Source organism: Bombina bombina, chromosome 1, assembly GCF_027579735.1.
Source record: "Bombina bombina isolate aBomBom1 chromosome 1, aBomBom1.pri, whole genome shotgun sequence".
Taxonomy (NCBI): Eukaryota; Metazoa; Chordata; class Amphibia; order Anura; family Bombinatoridae; genus Bombina; species Bombina bombina.
In genome coordinates this window covers 413,277,501-413,301,207 of record NC_069499.1, presented here as the reverse complement: position 1 = coordinate 413,301,207, position 23,707 = coordinate 413,277,501, and the positions used below count along the sequence as shown (strand labels likewise).

General features: G+C 39.6%; 1 protein-coding gene across 1 annotated transcript in view; it reads left to right on the top strand.

Moving 5' to 3' along the window:
* CCDC148 (coiled-coil domain containing 148) overlaps positions 1-23,707 on the top strand; it is a 633,004-nt gene that overhangs the window by 143,582 nt on the left and 465,715 nt on the right. The window contains exon 4 of the mRNA XM_053698320.1: positions 19,307-19,410. Within this exon, the coding sequence (XP_053554295.1) occupies positions 19,307-19,410 (104 nt within the window). The remainder of the gene's footprint in view (positions 1-19,306; positions 19,411-23,707) is intronic.

Genomic DNA, 23,707 nt, shown 5'->3' with positions numbered 1-23,707 from the left:
AAATCTTCGAGGGTGAGGAGGGCAGCAGGATATTTAGTGCAGTGCACAGCACAAAACCTAAATACGCCACTAGTATAGGTATATATAGATATACATATAGAAACATGTATTTACAATAAAAAGAACATTGTTCTGTAAGTGAAGAACATTGGAATGTTAAATATGTACAGTAAATATACAGTAAAACACATAAATACTCAAATACATATGCATACAGAGAGAGAAGCGCTCTGACAGGAATGAACACCAGCTCATCAGCTAGTTCTCTGGCGATTTACCACCTGGAGCAGCCTCTTTTAGACCAGTGTGCCTTTCACATTGGAAAACTATCCTGAAGCATATCAGTCTGATCCCGCCAGTTAAGGTCAGTCCAGCCCCGAAATACCAGGCAATTCTCCTTTGAACAAGGAACATGACAACCCCAGATGATCGTTTCGGCCTATTGGGCCTCATCGGTGAGGTGCAGCCACATTCCTCTAAGCAAGCACTGGCCAAGGAGTCCATATCTGGTTGCCCCTAACACCCATAGGGAGACTTCCCCAGGGTCATAATTAATTTGCATACAGAGAGAGAAGCGCTCTGACAGGAACGAACAACAGCTCATTAGCTAGTTGTCTGGCGATTTACCACCTGGAGCAGCCTCTTTTAAACCAGTGTGCCTTTCACATTGGAAAACTATCCTGAAGCATATCAGTCTGATCCCGCCAGTTAAGGTCAGTCCAGCCCCAAAATACCAGGCAATTCTCCTTTGAACAAGGAACATGACAACCCCAGACGATCGTTTTGGCCTATTGGGCCTCATCGGTGAGGTGCAGCCACATTCCTCTAAGCAAGCACTGGCCAAGGAGTCCATATCTGGTTGCCCCTAACACCCATAGGGAGACTTCCCCAGGGTCATAATTAATTTGCATACAGAGAGAGAAGCGCTCTGACAGGAACGAACAACAGCTCATCAGCTAGTTCTCTGGCGATTTACCACCTGGAGCAGCCTCTTTTAGACCAGTGTGCCTTTCACATTGGAAAACTATCCTGAAGCATATCAGTCTGATCCCGCCAGTTAAGGTCAGTCCAGCCCCGAAATACCAGGCAATTCTCCTTTGAACAAGGAACATGACAACCCCAGACGATCGTTTCGGCCTATTGGGCCTCATCGGTGAGGTGCAGCCACATTCCTCTAAGCAAGCACTGGCCAAGGAGTCCATATCTGGTTGCCCCTAACACCCGTAGGGAGACTTCCCCAGGGTCATAATTAATTTGCATACAGAGAGAGAAGCGCTCTGACAGGAACGAACAACAGCTCATCAGCTAGTTCTCTGGCGATTTACCACCTGGAGCAGCCTCTTTTAGACCAGTGTGCCTTTAACATTGGAAAACTATCCTGAAGCATATCAGTCTGATCCCGCCAGTTAAGGTCAGTCCAGCCCCGAAATACCAGGCAATTCTCCTTTGAACAAGGAACATGACAACCCCAGACGATCGTTTCGGCCTATTGGGCCTCATCGGTGAGGTGCAGCCACATTCCTCTAAGCAAGCACTGGCCAAGGAGTCCATATCTGGTTGCCCCTAACACCCATAGGGAGACTTCCCCAGGGTCATAATTAATTTGCATACAGAGAGAAGCGCTCTGACAGGAACGAACAATAGCTCATCAGCTAGTTCTCTGGCGATTTACCACATGGAGCAGCCTCTTTTAGACCAGTGTGCCTTTCACATTGGAAAACTATCCTGAAGCATATCAGTCTGATCCCGCCAGTTAAGGTCAGTCCAGCCCCGAAATACCAGGCAATTCTCCTTTGAACAAGGAACATGACAACCCCAGACGATCGTTTCGGCCTATTGGGCCTCATCGGTGAGGTGCAGCCACATTCCTCTAAGCAAGAACTGGCCAAGGAGTCCATATCTGGTTGCCCCTAACACCCATAGGGAGACTTCCCCAGGGTCATAATTAATTTGCATACAGAGAGAGAAGCGCTCTGACAGGAACCAACAACAGCTCATCAGCTAGTTCTCTGGCGATTTACCACCTGGAGCAGCCTCTTTTAGACCAGTGTGCCTTTCACATTGGAAAACTATCCTGAAGCATATCAGTCTGATCCCGCCAGTTAAGGTCAGTCCAGCCGCGAAATACCAGGCAATTCTCCTTTGAACAAGGAACTAGCTGATGAGCTGTTGTTCGTTCCTGTTAGAGCGCTTCTCTCTTCTGTATGCAAATTAATTATGACCCTGGGGAAGTCTCCCTATGGGTGTTAGGGGCAACCAGATATGGACTCCTTGGCCAGTGCTTGCTTAGAGGAATGTGGCTGCACCTCACAGATGAGGCCCAATAGGCCGAAACGATCGTCTGGGGTTGTCATGTTCCTTGTTCAAAGGAGAATTGCCTGGTATTTCGGGGCTGGACTGACCTTAACTGGCGGGATCAGACTGATATGCTTCAGGATAGTTTTCCAATGTGAAAGGCACACTGGTCTAAAAGAGGCTGCTCCAGGTGGTAAATCGCCAGAGAACTAGCTGATGAGCTGTTGTTCGTTCCTGTTAGAGCTCTTCTCTCTTCTGTATGCAAATTAATTATGACCCTGGGGAAGTCTCCCTATGGGTGTTAGGGGCAACCAGATATGGACTCCTTGGCCAGTGCTTGCTTAGAGGAATGTGGCTGCACCTCACCGATGATGCCCAATAGGCCGAAACGATCGTCTGGGGTTGTCATGTTCCTTGTTCAAAGGAGAATTGCCTGGTATTTCGGGGCTGGACTGACCTTAACTGGCGGGATCAGACTGATATGCTTCAGGATAGTTTTCCAATGTGAAAGGCACACTGGTCTAAAAGAGGCTGCTCCAGGTGGTAAATCGCCAGAGAACTAGCTGATGAGCTGTTGTTCGTTCCTGTTAGAGCGCTTCTCTCTTCTGTATGCAACTCAAATACATATGTATATATGTGAATTCATACCGAAAATCGGTTTACAAAAATGAATATCCGAAAGAATACAACATTTAAAGAAAACTAAAAACTAAAAAATACTGTTGAATTTATTTATTAGCTTCTTTTAAATTGATTTTTATGGCTACCGAATGTTCGTTAAATATTTACATTATTAGTAAAACTATTGTAAATGTTTCGAAACTACAGGTGAAAAGTTAACTTGTAGCTACATACCTCAACACGCTTTGGAGAGCTTGCTAACCCAATCCTCTTCTTGCCAGGTCCCTGGCCGCGCTAACAGGAGGATTAGCATGCTCGGCACCCAGGACCTTCACTAACTTTAAAGAAAGGGAATGTATATGTTTAACAAAAATTTGATTTTTGTTTTATATGAAACGAAACCTGAATAGTGCCTTGAACGAATATTTCATAGAAAATAATTTCTTAGAATATTTGTAAAGAAAATTTTGTTTGAAACAACATTTTTTTCCCTTTACAGGTCTAATATATATGCATACATACACAAATGTACACATGTCTATGTATGCATATATATATTAAAGCCCTCTGCAGCCCTTTTCTTCTATAAGGTACGACGAGTCCACGGATTCATCCTTTACTTGTGGGATATTATCCTCCTGCTAACAGGAAGTGGCAAAGAGCACCACAGCAGAGCTGTCTATATAGCTCCTCCCTTAACTCCACCACCCAGTCATTCTCTTTGCCTACTCGAAGTACTAGGAAGGGTAAAGTAAAAGAGGTGATAAAATATTAGTTTTTTATTTCTTCAAGCAAGAGTTTTTTATTTTAAATGGTACCAGTGTGTACTATTTACTCTCAGGCAGCAGATGGATGAAGACTTCTGCCTGGAGGCTGATGATCTTAGCATTTGTCACTAAGATCCAGAGCAGTTCCCACAGAATGGCTGAGGAGTACAAGAAACTTCAGTGTGAGGAACGTTTTTCATGCTTTAAGCAGTGAGGTATGTTCAGTCATTTTTTTCTGGAGAGACTGTGGTATTTCAGAATTGGCTGATAGTATCCCCCTGAGGGAGAGGGTAAGCAGTAATCCTAAAAGATATAGAGAGGTATTACTAAGCTTGCATAAGGGGCTAATAAAAAATGGTTGACACTGAATTTGAATGTTTGTGGGCAAATGTTTTGTGAACTGGGAGTGCTGATAACGTTTTTGGCAATAACGTTTTTTAGACTTTATTGAGGGTACACTTGGCTTCTGTTTTGGGTTTCAGAACCCACATGGCTAGTTTGGAACCGCTCTGGTGCGGTTCATTTATGCTGGAAAAACATCGAGTGAGAAGGGCGGGGCCTATTTTTGCGCCTCAGTTGCGCAGTTGTATTTACTAAGCAAGCAGCAAGCTCCAATTCCGGTGGGCCCTTGTGGAAGTTTTGGGCCAAATCGAAGCTTTTACCCCATTTTTCCAATCCCTGAGGGCAGGTAGGCGCCACAGCAGGGCTGTGGCAAGGTGCAGGGGGTGTTTTTGTCCGGATTAGGGCTTATTAACCATCCGGTTTTGCACAGTAAAGGGTTAACTGTTCCTTTCTCTGTTGGGCAATCTCAGCTGCATTATTTGTATATTATATAAAATATTTGAAGCGATTGGTGTATTTTAAAGCAGTTTTGCAGAACGTGTATGCTTTTTTTTCTCTTAAAGGTGCAGTACCGTTTTTTAAGATTGTTATTTTTTCACTAAATAAAGTGTTTTCAAGCTTGTTTGTGGTCATTACTAGCCTGTTCAACATGTCTGACATTGAGGAAAGCCAATGTTCAATGTGTTTGGAAGCCATTGTGGAGCCCCCACTTAAAATGTGTCCCTCATGCACTGAAAGGGCAATAAATTGCAAAGGACATATTTTAGCTAATAAAAGTATGTCGCAGGATGATTCTCAGTCAGAAGGGAATCAGGGTATGCCATCTAATTCTCCCCCAGTGTCACAACCATTAACGCCCGCACAAGCGACGCCCAGTACTTCTAGTGCATCTAATTCTTTCACCCTGCAAGATATGGCCGCAGTTATGAATACTACCCTCACAGAGGTTTTATCTAAGCTGCCTGGGTTGCAGGGGAAGCGCAGTATGTCTGGTGTGAGAGTCAATGCTGAGCCCTCTGACACTTTATTAGCCATATCCGATGTACCCTTACAATGCTCTGAGTTGGGAGTGAGGGATTTGCTGTCTGAGGGAGAGATTTCTGATTCAGGAAAGATGTTCCCTCAGACAGACTCAGATATGACGGCTTTTAAATTTAAACTAGGACACCTCCGCTTTTTACTCAGGGAGGTTTTAGCGACTCTGGATGATTGTGACCCTATTGTAGTTCCAGAGAAATTGTGTAAAATGGACAGATATCTTGAGGTTCCCGCCTACACTAATGTTTTTCCGGTCCCTAAGAGGATTTCAGACATTGTTACTAAGAAGTGGGATAGACCAGGTATTCCCTTTTTGTCCCCCTCCTACTTTTAAGAAAATGTTTCCCATATCGGACACCATGCAGGATTTGTGGCAGACGGTCCCTAAGGTGGAGGGAGTTATTTCTACCCTGGCTAAGCGTACAACTATACCTATTGGGGACAGTTGTGCTTTCAAAGATCCTATGGATAAAAAATTAGAGGGTCTCCTAAAGAAAATATTTATTCATCAAGGTTTTCTTCTGCAACCTATAGCGTGCATTGTTCCTGTAACTACTGCAGCTGCTTTTTGGTTTGAGGCTCTAGAGGAGGCTCTTCAGGTTGAGACCCCATTAGATGATATTCTGGATAGAATTTGGGCTCTCAAGTTAGCTAATTCTTTCATTACAGATGCCGCGTTTCAACTGGCTAAATTAGCGGCAAAGAATTCAGGTTTTGCCATTTTAGCGCGTAGAGCATTATGGCTTAAGTCCTGGTCTGCTGACGTGTCATAAAAATCTAAGCTTTTAACCATTCCTTTCAAGGGTAAGACCCTGTTCGGGCCTGAACTGAAAGAGATCATTTCAGACATCACTGGAGGAAAAGGCCATGCCCTTCCTCAGGATAAGACAAGTAAGGTGAGGACCAAACAAAATAATTTTCGTTCCTTTCGAAACTTCAAAGGTGGTCCCTCTTCCTCCTCCCCTGCTGCAAAGCAAGAGGGGAATCTTGCTCAATCCAAGTCAGTCTGGAGACCTAACCAGACTTGGAACAAAGGTAAACAGGCCAAGAAGCCTGCTGCTGCCACCAAGACCGGATCTAGTAGGGGCAGACTTTCTCTCTTTGCTCAGGCTTGGGCAAGAGACATTCAGGACTCCTGGGCTTTAGAAATTGTGAATATTTATCAGACGGAAAGACTTCTCAGCATTGATGCAGTATACACAACTTGTTTATGATATACGTAATGTACATAAGGTGAAACCGACTCTATCAATGAGTCCCACTAATGCGGATGTCACCTGTATAATACAATAGAATTTCCAAGTACAAATAACGTAAAGGTAAGAACTCACCCAGATGGTGCCCTCTCAGTGTAGAGTGATCCCTTAATCTCCAGTTGCTGAATTTATAGCAGTCCTGTTTTCACATTCAAACACCGAGCAACAGTATGCACAGAGAGCTACAATCCAGGGCCTTCCTGAGTGCCAGCGTAATACCGGTTTTGCAGGCGTATACTCCCACTGCTGCTGGGGCTCTCCAAACCCCTAATTGTAAAGTCACAGAAAAGAAACAGATTCCGCAACAGTGGTGTAAAGAAGGACCGGGAGAGATTCTCTCCCGGTCCTTCTTTACACCACTGTTGCGGAATCTGTTTCTTTAGAAATTGTGACCCAGGGGTATCTTCTAGACTTCAAAGATTCCCCTCCAAGGGGGAGATTCCATCTTTCTCGATTATCTGTAAACCAGACAAAAAGAGAGGTGTTCTTACGCTGTGTAGAAGACCTATATACCATGGGAGTAATCTGCCCAGTTCCAAGAACAGAAAAGGGGCAGGGGTTTTACTCCAATCTGTGGTTCCCAAAAAAGGAGGAACCTTCAGACCAATTTTAGATCTCAAGATCCTAAACAAATTTCTCAGAGTCCCATCCTTCAAGATGGAGACCATTCCGACTATTTTACCAATGATCCAGGAGGGTCAATATATGACCACTGTGGATTTAAAGGATGCGTATCAGCACATTCCTATCCACAAAGATCATAATCAGTTTCTCAGGTTCGCCTTTCTGGACAAGCATTACCAGTTTGTGGCTCTTCCCCTTCGGGTTGGCTGGACGATATCTTAATTCAGGCGTCAACTTACCAACTAGCCAAATCTCACACGGACATCGTGTTGGCTTTTCTAAGATCTCACGGGTGGAAGGTGAATGTAAAAAAGAGTTCACTTACTCCTCTCACAAGAGTTCCTTTCCTGGGAACTCTGATAGATTCGGTAGACATGAAAATTTTTCTGACGGAGGTCAGGAAATCAAAGTTTTTATCCACCTGCCGAGCTCTTCATTTCATTTCTCGGCCGTCAGTGGCTCAGTGTATGGAGGTAATCGGACTAATGGTAGCGGCAATGGACATAGTTCCATTTGCTCGCTTGAATCTCAGACCACTGCAACTATGCATGCTCAAACAGTGGAATGGGGATTATGCAAATTTATCTCCTCAGATAAATCTGGATCAAGAGACCAGAGACTCTCTTCTTTGGTGGTTGTCACAGGATCATCTGTCCCAGGGAATGTGTTTCCGCAGGCCAGCATGGGTCATAGTGACGATGGACGCCAGCCTATTGGGCTGGGGTGCAGTCTGGAATTCCCTGAAAGCACAGGGAGTATGGATCAGGAGGAGGCTCTCCTCCCGATAAATATTCTAGAATTGAGAGCGATATTCAATGCGTTTCAGGCGTGGCCTCAGCTGGCTTCGGCCAGATTCATAAGATTCCAGTTGGACAATATCACGACTGTAGCATATATCAATCATCAGGGGGGAACAAAGAGTTCTCTAGCGATGATAGAGGTTACCAAAATAATTTGATGGGCAGAGACTCACTCTTGCCATCTATCAGCAATCTATATCCCAGGAGTGGAGAACTGGGAAGCGGATTTTCTAAGTCGTCAGACTTTTCATCCTGGGGAGTGGGAACTCCATCCGGAGGTGTTTGCACAATTGATTCATCAATGGGGCACACCAGAATTGGATCTGATGGCGTCTCGTCAGAACGCCAAACTTCCTTGTTACGGGTCCAGATCAAGGGATCCTCAAGCAGTACTGATAGATGCTCTAGCAGTACCTTGGTCGTTCAACCTGGCTTATGTGTTTCCACCATTTCCTCTCCTCCCTCGTCTGATTGCCAGAATCAAACAGGAGAGAGCTTCAGTGATTTTGATAGCACCTGTGTGGCCACGCAGGACTTGGTATGCAGACCTGGTGGACATGTCATCTCTACCACTATGGACACTACCACTGAGACGGGACCTCCTCATTCAAGGTCCGTTCCAGCATCCAAATCTAGTTTCTCTGTGGCTGACTGCCTGGAGATTGAACGCTTGATTTTATCCAAGCGGGGATTCTCTGAGTCGGTCATAGATACCTTGATTCAGGCTCAAAATCCCGTCACTAGGAAGATTTATCATAAGATATGGCGTAAATATCTTTATTGGTGTGAATCCAAAGGCTACTCATGGAGTAAGATCAGGATTCCTAGGATTTTGTCTTTTCTCCAAGAAGGATTGGAGAAGGGGTTATCAGCTAGTTCCCTAAAGGGACAGATATCTGCTTTGTCAATTTTACTGCACAAGCGTCTGGCAGATGTTCCAGACGTTCAGTCGTTTTGTCAGGATTTTGTTTGAATCAAGCCTGTGTTTAAACCTGTTGCTTCCCCATGGAGTTTGAATTTAGTTCTTAAAGTTCTTCAAGGGGTTCCGTTTGAACCTATGCATTCCTTAGATATTAAGCTTCTATCTTGGAAAGTTCTGTTTTTAGTTGCTATCTCTTCGGCTCGAAGAGTTTCTGAACTATCTGCATTGCAATGCGACTCGCCTTATCTTGTTTTTCATTCTGATAAAGTGGTTTTGCGTACCAAACCTGGATTTCTTCCTAAGGTTGTTACTAATAAGAATATTAATCAGGAAATTGATGTTCCTTCCCTGTGTCCTAATCCTTCCTCTAAGAAGGAGCGTCTGTTGCACAACTTGGACGTTGTTCGTGCTTTGAAATTTTACTTGCAGGTGACCAAAGATTTCCGTCAAACATCTTCTCTGTTTGTTGCCTATTCTGGAAAGCATAGAGGTACAAAAGCTACGGCTACCTCTCTTTCTTTTTGGCTGAAAAGCATCATCCGTTTGGCATACAAGACTGCTGGACAGCAGCCTCCTGAAAGAATTACAGCTCACTCTACTAGAGCGGTGGCTTCCACATGGGCTTTTAAAAATTATGCTTCTGTTGAACAGATTTGTAAGGCTGCGACTTGGTCTTCGCTTCATACCTTTTCCAAATATTACAAACTTGATACTTTTGCTTCTACGGAGGCTATTTTTGGTGCCTTCTGTTTAGGCATCTGTCTTGTCCCTCCCGTTCATCCGTGTCCTATAGCTATGGTATTGTATCCCACAAGTAAAGGATGAATCCGTGGACTCGTTGTACCTTATAGAAGAAAAGTAAATTTATGCTTACCTGATAAATTAATTTCTTCTATGGTACGACGAGTCCACGGCCTGCCCTGTCATTTTAAGACCGATTATATTTTTTTGATTTAAACTTCAGTCACCTCTGCACCTTTTTGCTTCTCCTTTTTCTTCCTATACCTTCGGTCGAATGACTGGGGGGAGGAGCTAAGGGAGGAGCTATATAGAAAGCTCTGCTGTGGTGCTCTTTGCCACTTCCTTTTAGCAGGAGGATAATATCCCACAAGTAAAGGATGAATCCGTGGAATCGTCGTACCATAGAAGAAATTAATTTATCAGGTAAGTATAAATTTACTTTTTTTCCCAAACACCTTATACCCTATGGGGCATATTTCACAATGTGCGAGCGGACATGATACAAAGTAGCGTATCATGTCCGCTGCACATCATACGCTGTCGGCATTTATCATTGCACCAGCAGTTCTTGTGAACTGCTGGTGCAATGCAGCCCCCTGCAGATTCGCAGCCAATCGGCCGTTAGCAGGGGGTGTCAATCAATTCGATTGTATTCGACCGGTTGATTTCTGTCCGCCGTCTCAGAGCAGGCGGACAAGTTATGGAGCAGCGGTCTTTAGACCGCTGCTTCATAACTTCTTGAAAACCTGAAGGCTCGCCGGAAACAAGGGGCCACAAGCTCCATACAGAGTTTGATAAATATTGATAAATATGCCCCTATATCTTTGATCCATTATCACTTTTTTGTAAAAAATATTTTTATCAGATAGTGTTTATATGAGTGTACCTGTATTTTAAGTGTATTTATGTTGTTTTTAATGCAATTTTTATCCTCCTATATCCTCTAGGCAAGCTCTTAAGTTGCACTAACCGATGAGCATAAATCGTGTTTGTGCTTGAGCTAACGTGTTTACGGTCAACTTATTTCCATTGTGTGCCAAAAGACAAAAAAAACCCCACACAATATTGCTCAATCGCAACAGTTAGCGCTCCAGTCCTTAAATGGTCATGGTAACCAAATGTTGAAACATGTGAAAGTGATGCAGCACAGCTGTAAAAAGCTTTTTACATCTAAACATCTATGTAAAAAAGAAAGATATTTTACCTCAAAATGTCCTAAGTATTCACACCCCATTGTAAAGGACTTTAAGCAGGAAATCAGTATGCCTGTCCCAGGACCGGCAAGGGAGTGAGCCTCATGCACACTCATGTTATTTCCCTATTCAGTTTAAGGACGTTTACTATGAAATCTTATGAGAGTTAAATGAAATCTCATGAGATCACAGTAAAAGAGTTCATGACCTCAGCAATGCTGATTGGCTGCAGTTAATTTCTTCTTCTTTTTTTTTTTTACCTGCAACTGGGCAGTAACTGAAAGATAACTTTTTACACAGCACTTACTGAGCTGAGGAGAGGTAAAATATATTCCTTTTTTACATAGAGATGCTCAGGTGATATTTTCCTGTCAGCTTTTTACAGTTATGGTGCATCAGTTTCAAGTGATTTAGTTTAGCATATGAGTATTATGTCCCTTTAATTGGTAGTGTAAGTTTAAGTATTAAACTTTTATTTAATCTTTTTGTTTATTTAATAGCATGTTTATTATTTTGCAGAAAGAACACAATATTTCAATTATCTAAACATTATTCTTTAATAAATTTATAGTTATTCTAACATTTTAATCTTCTGTAAATAGTCAACATTTTAGAGGATGTTTGTGCATGGATTGCACTGATGTTCGCGTTTGCATAGAACATTAATAGTTCAAAGGTTGCATTAAAAACAATATTTTATACTACAAAGATGAAGAAAATGCAGTATTTATGTAGAATGAGGCGATAAGAGTAAACACAGGCTACTTTTGTTGTAGAACGTTAGTGTCCCTGTGTGCTTCATTTAGTTGATGCAATTCTTGGCAGTTCTCACTGCCTATAAAGGTTAGTCTGTCCTGGATGAATCAAGATTTCATGTACCTTTGTCAGGTGTGAAGGGAGCAATTATTTTTCATTTTAGTGATATGATAGGCACCTTCTAAGGGACATGTACAAAGATGACAGCAACTGGATGAACAGACAACAAACTCGTTGGCATTGCTTTGTAAATCATTACAAAACAAGCCAAGACCTTTAATGAAGCCAATCTAAGTTCTAAGCTGTCAAAGAGGCATAAGTTTATGTCAACAATAGGTCTTCTACCTGCTGACTGTGTCCTACTTAGAATTGTGCAAACATAAACATTCCTTTCTTGGGCAAAACCTATTTTTATAAAAGGGTTTACAAAATAGATAACACTGACCACAGTATGAATGTCACACATGCATGTTTATTACATCAGAACAACCATACAACAGTATATAATCCCATTCATTGTTACCACCCACATGTCTGCAACTTACTCCTATTAGTTTTGGCAACCTCACTGGAAAATAAAATATACAGATATCAGGCAATGATCTAAGGCATCTGAGACAAAACTGAGACAGATCCACAAAGAGGCAATATTGCTCTTCTTCTGTGCATCTGTACCAAATCCCAGGAAAAATGCAACAAGCAGAATAAATATAGTATAACTTTTAAGGTACATTTACAGATATCATGGTAGAAGGGACTGTTAAAAAAGAAACGAGAAGAGCAGGTCTGCTTGTTCAAAGCTTTGACTTTATACTCTAAATGATATATACTTGTCACCAAACAACAGAAATAAAAACAACTTGCTGAACTGAATAACTTTATTTAAGACATTACTGTATAACAAGTCTGCAACTTCTCTTGTTAACTTCCTTGAAACAAAAAAGATTTAAGCACCTCTGCCTTTTTCTGTGTTGAGACAAGCCAACCACAGTAAATCCTTATTTATGTTTTCTTTTGGGAACAGTAAGGTTTGATGTTCAGCCCAACAGAAGCAGATTTAGAAAAGTGTTCTTCATTGGTCCTATTACATAAGCAGAGTAACCATATCCTTGATAATATTAGTTAATTAAAGGGACATAAACCCCAATTTCTTTCTTTCATCATTCAGATACAATGTACAATTTTAAACTCTCCAATTTATTTAAATGATCAAATGTGCTTCATTTGCATTGTGCACAAGACACCAAAGCACCAAGAACAGCGATTGCATAAACTGTCTGATGTTGCACATAGAGACAATCTGGTAAGCTCAGTAAATATATTAGTGACCAATAAACAATTGATAACCTGAAAAGAAAAATACATTCAGTAGCTTATATCATTGTGTCTGATCTTAAATTCAAACTATTAGACACCCACTCATCTTTACAATATGATCAATGAATTCCAAATACGTCCAGTCTATTGACATGTCTATTAAAAAAACACAGGGCCAGATTACAAGTGGTGCGCTATTTAGTGCTTTCACTCGTGCATAAATACAGCCAGAAGTAAACTTTTAATGTGCACGGGTTATCTTGCGTATTACAAGTTGAAAGTAAAATGTTTGCACGTGAGCAAAACCTGATGTGAGCTTACATCAGGACTTTGGATATTGCATCTGTGCTTACTCCTAACCCGACAAGAGTTAAACCTACAGTGCTAACCCAAAGGTAGTTATGAATGTAATAGTTATTAATATATTTTACATTCCAATGTTCTTCACATAGAAGAAAGTGTTCTTTTTATTTTTAAATAGATATTTCTTTATATACAGTATGTAATGTATTTTTGTAATATATATATTCCTATATATCTATAGGAATATCTATTTAAAAATACATAGAACATTTTCCCCATATGTGAAGAGCATTTGAATGCAAAATATTTACAGTACATACACAGTAAAACACATTATTAAATATTAAAATTGAATAAAAAAGATTGTTCTTGTTTTCAGGTATTTGAGTGGAAAGGGCTCAAAAGTATATATACATATGTACATATAAATATATAATAATAACCAAGTGAAGTGCCTGGGCGTGAAAAGGCTTAAGTTAGTGATCAGAAGGCTAGACAAACAGTCTAAATATTGGAAACTAATAATAATGATCCTACTGTATAGGTGTTGGTGTCTAGGATACCTGAGCAATCCGGATCCCACAACGGGCAGACATGAAAAAGGCTATACCTCTTTGGCTGCTAATGTCCGCAGCTTGCAGCGTTGTCTCTGCTGAATCGATTTCCGGCCAATGGCAGCGGTCTTTGCCCAATCCGGCGTTACTGTGTCACTATATCCTTTTAACAGCTGAGATAGCTCGGCCCTTTCACAAAACTGGGTGGTCTTGATGGAAACTCTGCACCAGTGTGCTATGTCGGTTCCTCTGCTCATAGCACGAAAACCGGAAGTTCCACTTTCACCTCATAGGTCTGCATAGGTCACTAGAGAACGTAACTCACAGGCAACACAGGTATCCAACACCGGTATTCAAAGTTCCGATGAACCAAAAGAATAGCTGTCACTGTGAAGATTTTGCTGCTTCAATTTGGCATAATAAACTCCATTCAAGAAAAAATTAGTGAGTACGGCAATCAGCCAAATCGCGTATACTGTTTCTATGTTTTGTACCTGATTCCAGCCCTCCTATGGAATTTTAACATTGGTTCAATAAATGCTATGTTTTACATATTTTGCTGCTGCAACCCCCTTTTTTCTTGGATGGAGTATATAAATATATACACACACATAAACATAAATACACATGTATACAAATATATACATATGTATATATACATACATACACATGTACAGTTGCAAGAAAGTTGCATAGAAGTAAATCAACAACAGAATGGCTTAAACAGAAGAAAATACGCCTTCTGAAGTGGCCCAGTCAGAGTCCTTACCTCAACCCGATTGAGATGCTGTGGCATGACCTCAAGAAAGCGATTCACACCAGACATCCCAAGAATATTGCTGAACTGAAACAGTTCTGTAAAGAGGAATGGTCAAGAATTACTCCTGACCGTTGTGCACGTCTGATCTGCAACTACAGGAAACGTTAGGTTGAAGTTATTGCTGCCAAAGGAGGTTCAACCAGTTATTAAATCCAAGGGTTCACATACTTTTTCCAGCTGCACTGTGAATGTTTACATGGTATATTCGATAAAAACATGGCAACATTTCATTCTTTGTGTGTTATTAGTTTAAGCAGACTGTGATTGCCTATTGTTGTGACTTAGATGATGATCAGATCACATTTTATGACCAATTTGTGCAGAAATCCATATAATTCCAAAGGGTTCACATACTTTTTCTTGCAACTGTATATGTATGTATATATACATTTATAACCCTTTCCATTCAAATACCTTTCATATACCATATACATTTTTAACCATTATAACTTTTTGTTAATATTAAATGATTCATTTTATAAGATGTTGTATACATGAGTGTAACACTTTATTTTAATATATTTATGTTGTGCTTTATGCAACTTTTTTTTTTTTAGCCCTAATCCTTTACACAAAGGGGCATATTTATCAAGCTCCGTATTTCCGGCGAGCCTTCATAATCTGCTCCATAACCTGTCCGCCTACTCTGAGGCGGCAGACAGAAATCAACCCTGCTAGCAGCTGTGTTTCAACATTTGGGTATCATGACCCTTTAAGGACTGGAGCGCTAACTGTTGTGAGTGAGCAATATTGTGTGTTTTTTTGGCTTTTGGCACACAATGGAAATGGAAATGGAGTTGAACGTAAACACGTTTGCCCAAGCACAAACACGATTTATGCTCATCGTTTAGTGCAACTTAAGAGCTTGCCTAAAGGGTATAGGAGGAAAAAAAATGCATTTAAAACAACATAAATACACTTAAAATACAGGTACACTCATATAAACACTATCTAGTAAAAAATTTTTTTTTTATAAAAAAGTGATAATGGATCAAAGATATAGGGGCATATTTATTAAGCTCTGTATGGAGCTTGAAGACTTGCCAGAAACAGAAGTTTTCAAGAAGTTATGAAGCAGCGGTCTAAAGACGCTGCTCCATAACTTGTCCGTCTGCTCTGAGGCGGCGGACAGAAATCAACCCGATCGAATATGATTGGCTTGATTGACAGCCCCTGCTAGCGGCCGATTGGCTGTGAATCTGCAGGGAGCGGCATTGCACCAGCAGTTCACAAGTACTGCTTGTGCAATGATAAATTCCGAGAGCGTATGCCATTTTTTACTTAATTATCCCTTTTAGGGTATGCACAGATCTCAACGCGGCCTCACATTCGCATTGCCTGGAAGCTTTGCGCTCATGAGAGCATGCTTCCATAGGCTCCAATGGGAGCCTTGTTCTGATGCCATGATTCACGTCTAAGAGCCTAGTGCAATGCAGGGGGTAAGTCGCACAGCGTTGGGCAGCAAATTTAATATATGTATGTGTTTATATGTATATATACATATATATAATTGCAGTTTAAAACACAGTCTCTAGACTGCTATGTAAAGGCACTTTTCAGTGCCGTTTTTTTCTAACCCCACATCCCCTGACTTTAACCCCTTATAACTGCTTTGTGCAGTTATTTTTACAAAAAATAAAGATGCTCATATTTTATAATAGGAACTGTGCACTTTATTTTAGGGGCAATTGGGGGACAAAGTGCTCCCAAGATCTCACAGTAGCATTAACCAGCCACTTGTAATGGCTGTGTTATATAACGTGCACCCATAAACAGGCATATTTGCCCCTTTCGGGGTGCACGTTAAAATAGCGCTTCATTTGTAATCTTGCCCAATGTCTATTCATGTCAAAACATTACCTGTAAATGAACCTGACATGAGTATTCCTTGTAAAGGGGATAAGAAATAGCTCATATAAAATACATTTTTTCAAACCCCTATCTTTTTATTACCAACACTGAAAATCCATGACATTCAAATAAGAACATTGCAATAGCCTATCCAGAAGAAGGAACATTTGCATAAACAGGGACAAAAATATGTCTGGTTCTCACCCATTTCACCATAATGTCATAAGGGTCACGTTTCCTGGAAATCCCTGAAATATATGTTTTTATCCCGTTGCATGATGAAGATGTGTAGGGAATACAGATCATCTTCAGCATTGCTGTCACCCTTCAGATAAAAAAGGAAGAATAAGCTGTTAAACCATTGCCTGGTTCCAGAAGAACTGTGTATCTGCCAAATAACTTTTAACTCTGTTTCTGTACAATGTGTCCATACGTAGGCCATCAAATACAATTCCTGGTTGACTTGGAAGGTCTTATTAAAAGCCTTATTTTTTTTAAAATGGTTACAATTTTTAATGTATTAAGTGGTCTTAATAGGGTAATTAAAAATTAGCGAGACTTCCCTAAGAGTCAGAATTTGCATAAATAAAAAGAGAGAAGTGCTCAACCGGGGAAGAACATTAGCATAATAGCTTGTTCTATGGTTAGCTACCACCCAAGAAGCAGCATTCTTTTGCTCAACGTGTCCCTTTCATAGAGAAGAACTTTACTGTAGCATATCAGTCTGATCCTGGCTTAACAGTACAGTCCAGCCCAGAAATACCAGGCAATACCTCTCTGAATGAGATAAATTGCAAAACCCCAGACGTACATTTCGGCCTAGTGTGGGCCTCATCAGTGAGGTGCAGCCATATACCTCTAGGCACACTGAGAAACGGGTCCACGTCTGGATTCCCACATCACGCTTAGGGAAACTTCCCTAAGAGTCATAATTTTTATAAATAAAAAGAGAGAAGTGCTTAACCTGGCAATGAACAATAGCATAATAGCTTGTTCCTGGAGAGCGCTTCTCTCTTCATATGCTAATTTTTATGACCCTGGGGAGGTCTCCCTAAGGGTGATAGAGGAAACCAGATGTGGAATCCTTGCCCAGTGTGCTTAGAGGAATGTCACTGCAACTCACTGACGAGGCCCATAGAAGGCTGAAACAATCGTCTACGGTTGTCATGTTCCTTGTTCAGAGGAGAATTACCTGGCATTTCGGGGGTGGACTGACCATACTTGGTGGGATCAGACTGATATACTTTAGGAAAGTTTTCCTCTGTGAAAAGCACAACTGGGCTAAAAGAGGCTGCTCCTAGGTGGTAACTCGCCATAGAACAAGCCACTGAGCTGTTGCTCATTCCTGGTAGAGCGCTTCTCTCTTCATATGCAAGTTTTTATGAACCTGGGGAGGTCTCCCTAAGGGTGATGGGGTAAACCAGACGTGGGCTCCTTGCCCAGTGTGCTTAGAAGAATGTGGCTGCACCTTACTGACGAGGTCCATAGAAGGCTGAAGCGATCGTCTGGGGTTGTCATGTTCCTTGTTCAGAGGAGAATTGCCTGGTATTTCGGGGCTGGACTGACCTTACTCGGCGGGATCAGACTGATATACTTTAGGAAAGTTTTCTTCTGTGAAAAGCACAACTGTGCTAAAAGAGGCTGCTCCTAGGGGGTAACTCATTATAGAACAAGCCACTGAGCGGTTGTTCGTTCCTGGTAGAGCGCTTCTCTCTTCATATATATATATACAGTACATATACATACTGAGACATGCATATGTATGTATCTTTATGTTAAAGCCCTTTGCCTGCCTTTTTTTCTAACGCCTGATGCCTCCTATATTTGAGCCCTTATGACTTTTTAGGGCATTATTTTTTTTAAAATAATTTTTATTAGATGGTGTTATTATGAGTGTAAGTGTACTTTGTAATTTATTTTTTCTGTGTTTTGTGCAACTTTTTTGTTTTGCAAAACAGCTAACCAAAGCTCTGAGTTTGCGGTAATCATTCTAGCGTGAATCGCGATTGCTCTCAAGTGATCGCGTCTGCTTAAAACTCGTAATACCAGCAGTAAACCTGACGAGCACAAACACCCGCGATAAACCCCTTATCGTTTGTGCGCCAACATTTGAGCTCCACGCGTAATCTGTATGCAGATTATAATGCCACTAGGAAAATCCTCTAATGCAGTGTTTTTCAACTAGTGTGCCGTGAGAGATCCTCAGGTGTGCCGCGGCAGACTGACAACAGTGCGGGGGTGTCCCTCTTTCAAATTTTGAAATATTGGGAGGTATGTGACAGGCTCATCAGGCATCATTTACAACCATGAAATTGACATTCATTCACAGACAATCATTATGATTGTTTGTGAATGAATGTCAATATGTCATGTATAGTTTGTAGGAGGCATGGCATGACAGCACAGTACAGTGTGTGTGTGTGTGTGTGTATATATATATATATATATATATATATATATATAGATATACTAACTGTATATATATCCTGTATTAGGCTACAATGTGTGATGTTGTAAAATTTTGGGATGGTGGTGTGCCACAGGATTTTTTAATGTAAAAAAGTGTGCCACGGCAATAAAAAGGTTGCAAATCACTGCTCTAATGTACTCATAAGAAATGCATACTCATCTTACTAGTAACTTTTAAAAATTCCATCATTGGTTAATTAGTTTAAAAAATATATTAATAAAACAAAGGTAATCTTTTTTCTTATACTGATTAATAAGGGTTCTGAGATGTGTGTATCAATCTATATTGTCACTTGAAATTATGTTAATTATTATTTATGTTGTTAAAAAAAGGTGATATTTTAAATGTAAGGTGAACATTTTAGTCTGTTCAATACAGCATTCTTACATCTTAAAAGTATTTTGCCAAACAATGATGATGTTATCATACAAAATATTGACAGACAATATTAAGATGCATTGTTTGGCAGGTATATGTAGTACCGCCAGCCAAAATAAATCTAGGACATTGCTTATTCTCATGTATCAAGTTTTTACCATGTTTTTATTTAACTCCTTTGTTGCAGCGTTCTCTATTTAACTGTCATACAGAGGTCATTCTAATTTCAGTTTCCTCTTTCCTTTTTCTCCTATTTAGATTAAGAAAACTCAACATGCTGCAAAAATAACAAAAGAGCAAATGCTAATAAAACAGCATTCACAAGTATGGTGGAAGGAACACAAAAGATTGAATGAAGGCAGGTAAAAAAAAAAAAGAAAATACATAATTATAGTGTGTCTATCTTTCAGCTATGTAATTTGTTCAGTTTCAGTTTTCTTTCTTGCTGACTGTGGTGTTTGTAAAATGAGTGTCCTCCTTTACTTTACAGACGAGCTTGAATAAATGGGCTTTATTTCCTGCCTATTTTTTATACAAAAAAATTGTGACTGTAGCCTTGGTGACTGAACATTCTGCATTTTATTAAATAAGGGAGACAAAGGTTTTGCATTCAACTCTTTACGGACTTCCCAACCTAAGTGGCATTGGGACCAGTTCTAAAAAATATTGTCAGCCTAGACTGGTTTCCAGTCTGACACTCAAAGGGGCAGCCCTCATGGAATTCTTTTTAAAAGTCTGTCCCTGTGAGTGGCGAGATTTCTCCCATCCAAATAATGAAAGCTCTCTGCTATGTAAAATGTCCTAATAAAAAACAAATTACACTGTTTTCAGTGCACTGTACCTTAAAATCGCTGTTATTTTCGTATATGTAGGGTTTCCTTTCAGAGTAATTAGTGTTTTGAGTATTTTGATAAAAGCTCGTCAGTTTTTAATATGCAAGAAAAAACGTGAGATCTGTAGGGAAAAAATATTGACAGAACGAAGCTGGGATTTAAGAGACAATTTCATATAGCCCATGTTCAGCCCATTTTACAAAAGAACAACACTGATTTTTTATTTTATTGCTGTGTATTTTGCACATACTGTGTACTTAAATGACAATTTACGCTGTGATTGATTTATTACTGTGTATTTCAATACAAATTTTAAATTTTTGATAAAATACAATTAAACAGTTCTGTTATGATTTTTGATGCACCTTATTAATACAATTTTTTTTCCTTTTGTAATGTATGCATCTCCTTCTTATAGGACAATGCAGTATATGCCCCTTAGTGAGGCACCCTTTTTTTCAGGATAAATAGGGGCTTTATAGAATTCCACCTGGGAAATAGACGTACTGACGAGCATTCTTGAACAATCTCGCCAGCCCAGAGAGCTTTATAGAATTGGGTCCATTATAACATGAAAAAACAACAAACTAGCCAATTAGCTATTACATCAGGGGTGGGCAACTATCAGCCTTCCAGATGTTTTGGACTACATCTCCCATGATGTTTTGCCAGAATTATAGCTGAAAGAGCATTATGGGAGATGTAGTCCATAATGTCTGGAGGGTCGATAATTGCCCACACCTGTATTACATGATAACTACTCACAAGCGGGAACACATTGGAATAGAGGTAAACCCACTAATCCTTAACCAAACCACGTTAGGACCAACATCTCTATAAGGCACTGATAACCAGATGAAAAGCTGAAAACAGGAAAAATATTTTGAAAGAATATAAGGAGTGAATAAGGCACATGCAACCACAACTTTGTCAGGATATCTGTGAGTGTTATTAAATTATATATATATATATATATATATATATATATATATATATATATATATATATATATATATATATATATATATATAATTTATACATGATAGGACCATAGGGTTCATTATATATGAAACTGGTTGCATCAGTTTTGTTTACTATAAATTACAGTTCTCTCTGCCAAATGATTTTGGTTGGGTAAAACAACCCCTCCTTGCTGTTTGGGACAAGTGAGAACAAAGAGAAAACATTTGGTCTCATTAGTTCAGGCAGTTATTTCAAAGAGATGTTCACTATATTGCTGCTGTGTTTCAAGTTCATTTCTTGACATTTCCTCTCTAAAATAAGAGATTATCAGGTAATGACCTCATGTGGAGATAAACAGACATGGTTTGTCTGTTGGAAAAATCCTTTTGAGGCTTAGGTATATTCAAAAGTTGATTACTCCTGCTGTGCTTGAATACACAAAGCTCAGACAGACGTCTCAAAGGGAAAATAGCAAGAGTTGATTACCCTTCCTGTGTTGGATACACATCTGCACTGAGCCAAGCAGAAACACATATTGTATTGTAACTGAAATTCATTTTAAAATACTGTAAAATATTGTATATTTTTCAATCTTGTATAAAAATGTATATGTCCATGGATCTGAGAAATGCATTTCAGGTTTGTAATAAATTTAATGGATGACATATTCTTATATTTTTCAGGCATCTAATAAGTACATATATATTTGGTGTTTTAAATATTATCATATGTTTTATACACTCAGCAAGAGATATACAGATATGAAATATTTATATGGATAGTAATAAATATGAAACCACATCGGATTGCTGATCTCAAGTTATGTATGTGATATGAAGATGATAACTGAGATATTAATTAGATCCATGCTAAAAGTATTAAAATCCTTTTTAATTCCCATATATTTTAAATGTATAAGAATTATTTTGTATTATGAGAAATATATCATATATAGTCTTGAAATGCTCAGGAACAGTGGTATGATGTCGTCCAATACACATGGTACATGTGACTTATTATTACTAGAAAATCAAATACATTGTAAAAATAAATATGAATCCATATTAAACTGTAGCAGCATTGATGGAAAAACTGCATTTCTGGTTATCTGCTGCCACCCATAGTTCAAAACTGGTATTACAACCAAAAGGCATTTTGCTACTCAGGGAGGCGTTTCCCAAAATAACCTATGAGATGTTCAGATCCGAGGGCGAATCAGAGACAAGCATTGAAGGGCCTATCATCCCAGTTTCACCAATGATTAGAATAAAAAGGGGTGGGGTTATATCATGTGATATAACCTCATGCAAGAGGATAGAAGAGATCTCTTTGTTTGCTGAAATCTTGACTGATAACTTTGCTGACATTTTGGGACACAGTCACTATAAGCAAAATTGGGCTACCTTTTATTATCCATACTGCAATACCTTTATTCATATGAGGTGAAACAAGAAATTCTGGAAACTGAAGCATTGAATTGGTTATTTGGGGTAAAGTATACGGGATTGATAAATATTTAAATCAAAAGGTATTTGGTAACTATAACTAGATTGCAGTTAGTAATTTTAAAATGACACAATTTGTATTTCTTTCATGTAATTGGCAAGAGTCTATGAGCTAGTGACGTATGGGATATACAATCCTACCAGGAGGGGCAAAGTTTCCCAAACCTCAAAATGTCTATAAATACACCCCTCACCACACTCACAATTCAGTTTTACAAACTTTGCCTCCTATGGAGGTGGTGAAGTAAGTTTGTGCTAAGATTTCTATGTTTATATATGAGCTTCTCAGCATTGTTGAAGCCCAATTCCTCTCAGAGTACAGCAAATGTCAGAGGGTCGTGAAGGGAGTATCACCTATTGAATACGATGATTTCCCTAACTGTGGTCTATATTTCATAGGTTCTCTGTTATCGGTCATAGAGATTCATCTCCTACCTCCCTTTTCAGATTGACGATATACTCTCAATTTACCATTACCTCTACTGATAACTGTTTCAGTACTGGTTTGGCTATCTGCTATATGTGGATGGGTGTCTTTTGGTAAGTATGTTTTTTATTACTTTAGACACCTCAGCTATGGTTTGGCACTTTATGCATTTATATAAAGTTCTAAATATATGTATTGTACTTATATTTGCCATGAGTCAGGTTCATGTATTTCCTTTTGCAGACTGTCAGTTTCATATTTGGGGAAAATAAAAAAATTTTAAGAAATGTTTTTCTTACCTGGGGTTTTGGGGTTTAGTCTTTTTTTGAATTGACTAGTTCTTGCAAATTGTGGGCGGTATTAGGCCCGCGGGTGCGCCAAATGCTAGACTTGGCGCGAAAATTGCGTCATTCTTGGCACGAAAAATACGTCTATGACGCAACTTCATCATTTCCGGTGTCATAGTTGATGCTGAAGCCTTACACACAGTTGCGTCATTAGTGACGCGAGTGTGTCATTTCCAGTTATTATTGGCTTTTTCATTATTTTAATACACCATTGATGTTTGCCTCTATCAGAGGGCTATGCTATTTGCATTTTTTCCCATTCCTGAAACTGTCATATAAGGAAATTGATCATTTTGCTTTATATGTTGTTTTTTCTTTTACATTTTGCAAGATGTCTCAATCTGATCCTGTTTCAGAAGTTTCTGATGGAACATTGCTGCCTGACATTGGTTCTACCAAAGCTAAGTGCATTTGTTGTAAGATTGTGGAAATGATTTCGCCGAATGTCATTTGTAATAGTTGTCATGATAAACTTTTACATGCAGATAGTGTGTCTATCAGTAATAGTACATTGCCAGTTGCAGTTCCTTCAACTTTTAATGTACACAATATACCTCTGAATTTTAAAGAATTTGTTTCTGATT